The sequence below is a fragment of the Pyrus communis genome, chromosome 3 (assembly GCF_963583255.1).
Source record: "Pyrus communis chromosome 3, drPyrComm1.1, whole genome shotgun sequence".
NCBI lineage: Eukaryota > Viridiplantae > Streptophyta > Magnoliopsida > Rosales > Rosaceae > Pyrus > Pyrus communis.
Genome location: NC_084805.1, coordinates 12,402,459 through 12,410,961, shown reverse-complemented (window position 1 = coordinate 12,410,961; position 8,503 = coordinate 12,402,459). Strand labels below are relative to the sequence as shown.

At 38.7% G+C, this 8,503-nt stretch overlaps 1 protein-coding gene across 2 annotated transcripts; it reads left to right on the top strand.

Moving 5' to 3' along the window:
- Window positions 1–1,169: 1,169 nt before the first annotated feature.
- On the top strand, window positions 1,170–6,842 carry LOC137729441 (phototropic-responsive NPH3 family protein NPY2-like). 2 transcript variants are annotated; one of them, XM_068468388.1, is made up of 5 exons: window positions 1,170–1,587; window positions 2,183–2,968; window positions 3,904–3,973; window positions 4,572–5,750; window positions 5,976–6,842. In XM_068468388.1, exons 2-5 carry the CDS (start codon window positions 2,907–2,909, stop codon window positions 6,543–6,545), a joined length of 1,881 nt encoding a protein of 626 aa, XP_068324489.1. In that variant the 5' UTR covers window positions 1,170–1,587; window positions 2,183–2,906; the 3' UTR covers window positions 6,546–6,842. The 2 variants fall into 2 exon arrangements, with proteins under 2 accessions (XP_068324489.1, XP_068324488.1); XM_068468387.1 differs by lacking the exons at window positions 1,170–1,587; window positions 2,183–2,968 and having other exon boundaries at window positions 3,960–3,973; window positions 4,554–5,750.
- Window positions 6,843–8,503: the final 1,661 nt, after the last annotated feature.

The following is an 8,503-nucleotide window of genomic DNA, read 5'->3' as shown; positions in this document are numbered from 1 at the left end:
GCTCATTCCACCATTCTCTAAGCAAAATATTCACCTCCTATACATATTGTACTCTTGATACACATCTATAATATATAGTGCATACCCTTAACTATTTACAAAAACATATAAAAAGGGTAAGGCCTTCAATAATCCTTCTTTTCTAGATTTCTTCGGGGTCAAGCTTAATAATTAGAGGGAGACAATTGGCCTTATTGGGGTCATAAGATCCCAACGACCCCACCTTCTCTCCGGTACTGGTACAGGATCAAAGTCATGGTGATATGAACAGATGATGACCGAAAGAAAAGTGTATGGCAGGGTACAAGGTCTAGAACGCTCTTCTGTTTTCTCCATGATGAACACAGAGATTCATTTCGCAAGTTATGGCTTTTGTGGGTTTTACTTTAGGCGCAAGGGTAATTTAGGGCTGGTTTGGTATTACTGTGCTTTTAAAAAAAGCTGCTTTGGCTGTGCTGTGAGAATAAGCAACTGTGAAATAAAGCAGCAGAGTGTTTGGTAAACTTTTTTGTAAAAGTGCTTTTGAAAAAAAAAAAGCAGTATTATAGTGTTTGGTAAACTTTTATGTAAAACAAATGTGAAAAAAAGCTAGTTTTTCAAAGCTGGGTTTTGCAGCTTCTTGTTTTTGGCTTTTTTTCATCCAAAACTGTGAAAAAAAGCTGAAGCTGAATGTTTACCAAACACAAAAACAGATCCCAACTTTTTTTGATAGCAATTTTTTTCAGAATCACCTCAGTACCAAACCAGACCTTAATAAAGAAGAGTCCGGAGTCCGGAGTCCGGGTTATGGTGGCATCAAAATAACCAGAAAGAGTTGTCAGTTTTGGCGTGCTTTACTGTGCAAGGTGGTGAGCGAGCGAGCGAGTGAGGTGAGTGAGTTTAGTTTTTTATTTAGTTTTTTTTTTTTTAACAAACAATATTATTTATATTAGAGGGTAGGAGGTGGGTTTAGTTTCGTAATGGACTAGTGATAATATGATTCAAATTCGTCTGTGACGAGAATCAAATCTAAAACTTCTTACATACATGTGAAGATAAATACCACTAGATCGTAATACTAAGTAGTTAGATGAGTAAGTGGTTTGTGTTAATTATGCACCCAAAAAACTCAATGAATCTCTCTCTACTTTTTTTGTCACCAAATTAAAGTAGGGCAAAACTAGAAGAAAAGGAAAGGAAAAACATTTTCTGTGCGCCAAAAAGAAGAGTGGTAGTGTATCTTACTTCCGAGGACTGAATCATGCATTTAGTAAATAACAAGTTTGCTTTTTTCGCACTTGGGTAATTTTTTTTTCAGTATCTTGGGAGATGGGTCGACTTTAGATTTTGGTTTGGAACTCAGAAGTACTAAACAGCTGGGAGCTCTTGAGCTATGTGTTATTTTTTGCCCTTTTGGTTTTTGTTTTTCCTGAGTTGGGTGAAAGTTTGTTTGGTGGTGTGTTTGCTTCTCAAGATATGAATGCTTGTGCAACAGCAGCAGCATTCAAAAGCCTCGCCCTTTGGTCTCTTGTTACTCTTCCTCTGAGCGCTGAAAACTCCTTCTGATTCCTCAAGCAAAAAGCTTGAATCGATGGCATGAGATTTTGGGTGAGTCCCTCTCTCTCTCTCTCTCTCTCCACCTTCTGTGGTTCTGGTTTTTCTTTTGGGGTTTCTAGGCTTGGTGTTGGCTGATTGCACTCAAACATGAACTGAATTTTTTCTGTTTTCAAATTGCAAGTAGCCAAGTAGGTGATATTTGTTGGTAGATTTTGTACAGCTCTGTAGATTTGATGAAATGGGGTCTTGGGTTTTGTGGGGTTTTACACGGAGAGTGGATTTTGGGGGTTGTCTTTTTGATTATTTCCCAATTTCTTCATGCCCTTGAGATTCTTTGCCTATTTCTTCATGTGGGGTTCTAAGATTTTTACTTTTGCAGCATAATATGATCTTTTGCCTTATTGTTTAACTAGAATTTCTATGACAATATTCTGGTAGATTCCTCAGATTTTAGTCCAATTTTGTAATGATTTATTTTATATTTTGTGTGTGATATTTTCTCATTTATTCCCGTGCTTTGCCCAAATAAAAAGAGATGCTTGTTGTCTACCCTTGTGGTGGTTTCTTCAACTGATACCGAGATGCTTGTTGTCTACCGTTGTGGTGGTTTCTTCAACTGATACCGAGATGCTGTTTTCGGTTGCAGGTTTTCAAACTTCAACGGTAAAAAAAAAAATCTAGAAAATAGGTGGAGTTGATGTGTACATGTTGGGTTTGGAACTTGATTCTTTGAAGGCGTCCAAGGAGGTCTTGGTGGCATGAATCTTTAATTAGCTTTTAAAAAGGAAAACAAAGAAACAGAGTAATCAGAGGAGAAAATATAAGAAATAGTCGGGGAGTGTGGTGCAGTCAGATTTGTGCTTGTGAGTGTCTCTGGTGTTTGATAATTGTTTAGTGTTTAGAGTCTGTTGGTTATGTCCCCTCGGCTGACTTGATGCGCCCGGACTCCGTGGGCTTTGACGCCGACCAAGGAAACAGCCTCTTCTTTGGCTCTCTTGCCATTCAAGAGAACCTTTTCTTAAAAATTTCCACAAACCCCATCTTCTCTTTCCCTTTCTTTCTCTCTCTTAGATTGCCTTGGTCTGTGTCAAGATTCGGTCATACGCCCCTGCCTTGCCTACATATAAACTCCCCTCTGTCTTTGAGATCCTTCTTTTCTCTCTTGGAGCCCAGGAAGTTGTTTAAAGTGTTGCTCCCCGGTCTTGGTGCCTTCCTTTCCATTTCGAGCAACTTTTCCTCGGTTGAGATGCATTCTTGTTGGGGGGTTTTTGGTGGTCTGGACGTGAAGTATTTGATCAGGCAGTGACTGGTTGAGTAGAGGGTAAGTTTCGTTTAGGGAAGTGGAGGAGAAGCATTGTTTGCTTGCCAAGATGAAGTTTATGAAACTTGGATCGAAGCCGGATTCTTTTCAGACTGATGGAAATAATGTTAGGTGAGATCTTCTGTCCCTATCTTTGAAAACTGTGCTCTATCTTTCCTCAGTTATGAATTTGAATCATATGCTGGGCTATTGTGACTCATGCAAAAGCCTGAAAGTATAATTCCTATTGCAAAATCCTGAAAGTATAATTTTTTTCGCCTAAATTTGAGATGGTTTTTTGTTCATTGGAAAATTCTGGATATTTCTCCTCATGGACAATGGCTATGTCCACTCATTAGTAGCCATCTTGGTTTAAAAGTTGGGCTATAAGTTTTCGTCCTTTTTTTCGATTCTCATTGTACACTCTATTTGCTTAAAATTATTCTTGTTCTATGACTTGGTATCAAATTTGCTCTCATTTACTTTTTGTTTTTGGTTCACCGAAAACTTGGTTCTCTTACTGCGGCCGCCTGAAGAGAACCTTTATTGAATCTGTCAGTGTCTTACTTGCTCTAGATCAATTCTTTTGGAATATCTAAATCCAATCTGAGCTATTGTCAATCTAGTATTTATTGGTTATCTCTTATAGCTATCATAAGTAGATCACCACACATAATTTGTTGTTCGAATTATAAAACTATTGTTCATTAATTTAAGGATGCAAGAGGTTGTGAGCTCTAATAAGTTAGACTAAACCAGGGTAATACTGTAAGAAATGATAGAGTTGTGTCAAATGTAGACAAAACTTGAAATGCTAATCAAATTAAATGCATTGATAAAGCAATGTTATAATATAAGAAAGAACGGATACGGGCAACTGAGTTGTATTTTTGTATAGGAGGAGAAAGATTTCTGGGCTCCTGAAAAGAAAAGTTTAGAAAAGAAGAAAAGCTTGATTTTCAATTGCTCGTTGCAAGATCTAAATGTTTTAGTATGCAGGTCTTCTTATTAGTGCTCTTTTATATACAAAGTCCTTACTAACAGTACAAAAACATTCTTATATGCAGGTATGTTGCAACGGATCTGGCAACAGACATCATTGTTAATGTTGGAGATTCAAAGTTTTATCTACATAAGGTAGTCATCTGGTCCATTTTTCTGTATATGGTATCTTGTATCAGGATTGCCAAAAACTGTTTAGTCCTCTTGTCGTTTTTCATTTCTTGGTGAAACAAACGGCTCCCCAAGTTATCTTTCATGTTGCATTTTCAAGTGGAGGGATCTATAGTCAGTAATTTATTATAGTACTCATATTAAAGCATCCAGAACAAATTGAGATATGTTTAGCTACTGTAATTATGAAATAGATAAAAGAGGTGTAAGGCTTATAAGCAATATGCATGCGCTCAACTTGTTTCATATAGATAAACTGAACATTTACGGGGATATGACTATTTACATTAATTAAAGACTACTTTGTTGATACTCGACAAATACCCAATCGCTCAACGAATTATTATGATTTTCTAGAGACCAACAGAGCTTTGATAGGTATAGATACTGAGCTTTGTAGATATGTTAAGCTCTTTTAAATTCAATAGATGACATAGTCTTGCCAAACTTGTGTTGATTCTCAAGACAACTCTTTTTGTTTTCAAAATTTATGTGAAAATCTGCTGTATATCTACAGATACATGTCTTGTGATACCGATCAAAGTGATAATGTTGTATGCAGTTTCCTCTTCTATCAAAGAGTGCTCGCTTGCAGAAGTTGGTTGCAAACACTACTGAATCAAACACTGGTGAAATTTACATTTCTGACATTCCTGGTGGCCCTGCTGCCTTTGAGATATGTGCAAAGTTTTGTTATGGCATGACTGTTACCCTCAATGCTTACAATGTTGTTGTGTCTCGCTGCGCGGCTGAATATCTGGGGATGCATGAGTCTATCGAGAAAGGAAATCTTATTTACAAGATTGATGTCTTCCTTAGCTCTAGCATTTTCCGGAGCTGGAAGGATTCCATCATTGTTCTTCAGACTACAAAGTCTCTTTTACCGATATCTGAGGAACTGAAGTTGGTTAGCCATTGCATTGACTCTGTTGCCACTAAGGCCTGCATGGATGTTTCAAAAGTTGACTGGTCCTATACCTATAACCGGAAGAAGATCCAAGAGGAAAATGGGAATGATCCAAATTGGAATGGTGTCAGAAAGCGTCCAGTTCCAAAAGACTGGTGGGTTGAAGAATTGTGTGAGCTTGAGATTGATTTGTACAAGCGTGTTCTAGCGAATATTAAAAGCAAAGGGGTACTATCTGGTGAAGTGATCGGAGAGGGCTTGAAAGCTTACGCTTACAGAAGGTTGCCAGGTTTCAGCAAAGGTATGATCCAGGATGGAGATATGACAAAGCATCGATCAGCAGTGGATGCAATTGTCTGGCTGTTGCCTGAAGAGAAAGGCAGTGTCTCTTGTAGTTTCTTGCACAAAATGTTGAAAGCAGCTATATTTGTGGACTCTGGAGACACGGCTAAGGGAGAGCTGGTAAGGAGAATAGGGCAGCAACTGGAAGAGGCTTCGGTAAATGATCTTTTGATACGAGCAGCGGAAGGAGAACCTTCTGTTTATGATGTTACTGTAGTCCAAAAAATAGTAGAAGAGTTTCTAAGGCAAGGTCGAAGTCCAGAGATTGAATCACTAGATGAAGGCGATAAACTTAAGGAGGTGAGAAGGCCAGGGATATTGTCAGATGCTTCCAAGCTGATGGTGGCAAAACTGATAGATGGGTATCTTGCTGAAATTTCAAAGGATCCCTGCCTACCCTTGTCGAAGTTTGTTGATCTTGCGGAGATGGTAAAAGGTTTCTCTCGACCTTCTCACGATGGACTTTACCGAGCCATTGACATGTACCTTAAGGTTAGGGGTTTTATACATTTATTCTCTTCATTGACATAAAGTTGGGTTCTTTCATGTTGTGCAAGTTTTTAAATGTTAGGATGCAAACAAGTTGCTTCAGATTTTCTGTTCTGTTGTATTTTAGTCGGTGGTGAAATATGATCATGCCCCCGTGCTTTTGTGTTTTATCTTTGTTACTGTTGGTGGTGATATATGTTTCACACGTTGGCCTGCTTTGCTATGCAGGAGCACCCAGGGATCAGCAAGAGTGAGAGGAAGAAGATATGCAAGCTGATGGACTGCAAAAAGTTATCTGTAGACGCGTGTGTGCATGCAGTGCAAAATGAGAGACTTCCGCTGCGTGTAGTTGTGCAGGTACTATTTTTTGAGCAAGTCAGGGCTGCTGCTTCATCAGGCAGCAGCACTCCTGACCTACCTAAAGGCATGAAGGATTTAAACAGTGGGTCCCATGGTAGCTCAAGATCTGCAACAACCAACACGGAGGAGGATTGGGATGCAGTAGCGTCGGCTGAGGAGCTTAGAGCCCTAAAGGGGGAGCTAGCTTCTTTAAGGTTGAGCAGTGGTGTGGGATTGTGCGACAGGAATGGAGATGGGAAAGGTAGTGTTGACAAGGCGGCGGTAAGTAAAATGAGAGGGTTGCTCAAGTCAAAGAAGAAGATTTTTGCAAAGCTTTGGTCAAGCAAAGGGGTACAAGGTGAGAACAGTGGCTCTGATTCATCCGAGAGTCTTGGTTCGGGTAATCCCGAAGAGGCTAAATCTACACCTTCGAGAAATAGGAGGCATTCGGTTTCTTAGTAGAACAATTGACCCAGAAATAGGTTGGGAATTTTCGGGTTTCACCTTCTCTCGTTATGATCTTAGCAACTAAAAAGGAAAAACTGGTTACCTGAGCAAAAGTGGAGTACATATAGTTTGGAAGAAGGCTTTTTGTTGTTGTACTTGCAGAAAAATTCACAGGGTGAGAAAATGAGATAATTTACCTAGAGATTGTAACTGCAGAGGTGATCCAAATGCCAAGAGTTAACTCTCATACTTAATTGTGCTTTTCAAAATCTTTTGTATGTTATATGACTTGTCTAGCAAGAAAAGCATTTATCTATCAATAGCTTTAGAGAATTAGAGGTGGGCTTGATATGATCAGACCAACTACATTCAAAATTCGTTTGATCGAAAAGTTCGCGCTTCTACTATAGGACTAGATTAATTAAAAGCCGTTTGATTGATGAGTTCGCCTTTCTCGTGTAGGTTTAGATTGACGAGTTGGCCTTCCTCTTGCACAATAAAACACTCTTGCCATGCTATTACTATGTTGCATTCTTTACTTCATACAAAATACGATGAAACTACATAAATAAAATTCGCCACCTTTACTAAAATTGTCTTGGATCAACAAAAATTGAAAGCCCAGGAGGAAATTTGGTATAGTCCTCAATAGGCCCATCACTGTAATCCTCCACAAGCCCTTAGGTACACCACAAATCCTCAACATATGATAGACTCATCCAGTGTGGTACTGCTATCCTTAACGGTTCCTGTCTGGCCAAATCTCTGTTAGTAAATATAATTTGTATTTCATCAAATGAATAATGTTACACAATTGAATATTTATGCAAGGAACAAAACTTAATGAGTAAGCTAACTAAACCTAACAGCTAACAAAACTAACTTTTATAACAACTATTGCATCCTCGAGTTATATCTCTAGAGGACAAATTTACATTTTTACCCTTAATATCCCCCTTTAGACCAAATTGGGGGATCCAAAGAGCTAGTTCATCACGAAGAAAAAAGAATCGTGGTTTTGACAATGCCTTAGTACAAATATCAGCAAGTTGATCCTAAGTGCAGACAAACTTAACAAAAACCTGTTTAGCCAATACTTTCTCTTGAATGTAATGGTAATCAATTTCGACATGCTTGGTGTGTACATGAAAGATTAGATTCTTTGCTAGGGAAATGGCTGAAACATTGTCACACCAGAGCTAAGCAAAAGATGGCAGTTAAAACTACCCAAAAAGATACAAAACCCTACAGTTGGTTTTCTGAGAACATCCTGCCCAATCAGCACCTGAAAATGCTTGAAGACGGAGAGAGAAGAAGAACACTTAGAGAACCAAAGACCAAGCTCAATAGATCCTTTTAAGTACCTAAGTATTCTCTTGACTACTTAAAGATGAGAGATTCGAAAACTGTGCATAAATTGGCAGACAAGATTGACTGCAAAACTGAGACCTGGTCTGGTCTATATAAGATATTGAAGAGCACCAACCAATGATCTGTACTTAGTTGCATCTTTAAGTAATAGAGAGTCATTATCAAGTTTGGAAGTGCTCAGGGGTGTATTGCAGAGTTTAGCTCCATCCATTTTGGCCTTCTGTAAAAGATCCATACTATACTTAGTCTGGGAAATGAAAATACCAGATGAGGATCTCTTTACTTCTATCCCAAGAAAATAGTGCAGTGGTCCAAGGTCTTTGATGGGAAACATGTTACTAAGTTGAGAAATAACCTTTTGACACTCACTAGTTGATGGCCCAGTGACCAATATATCATCCATATACACCAATACAAACACCAAATAAGGAGACATTTTGACAAAGAGAGAATGGTCATTCTGAGATCCAATAAACCCAAGTGAGTGGAGAGCACTTTGTAGTTTGTCATACCAAGCCCTGGGGGCTTGGTTTAATCCATACAAGGATTTATGAAGCTTGCAGACATGGTGTGACCGTATAGGTTCCTCAAAACCTGGA

Coding starts and splice junctions, on each gene's coding strand:
- LOC137729441 (XM_068468388.1), top strand. CDS start 2,907: ATGAAGTTTATGAAACTTGGATCGAAGCCGGATTCTTTTCAGACTGAT. Junction 2,969..3,903: donor ACTGATGGAAATAATGTTAG/GTGAGATCTTCT, acceptor TCTTATATGCAG/GTATGTTGCAACGGATCTGG. Junction 5,751..5,975: donor CCATTGACATGTACCTTAAG/GTTAGGGGTTTT, acceptor TTTGCTATGCAG/GAGCACCCAGGGATCAGCAA.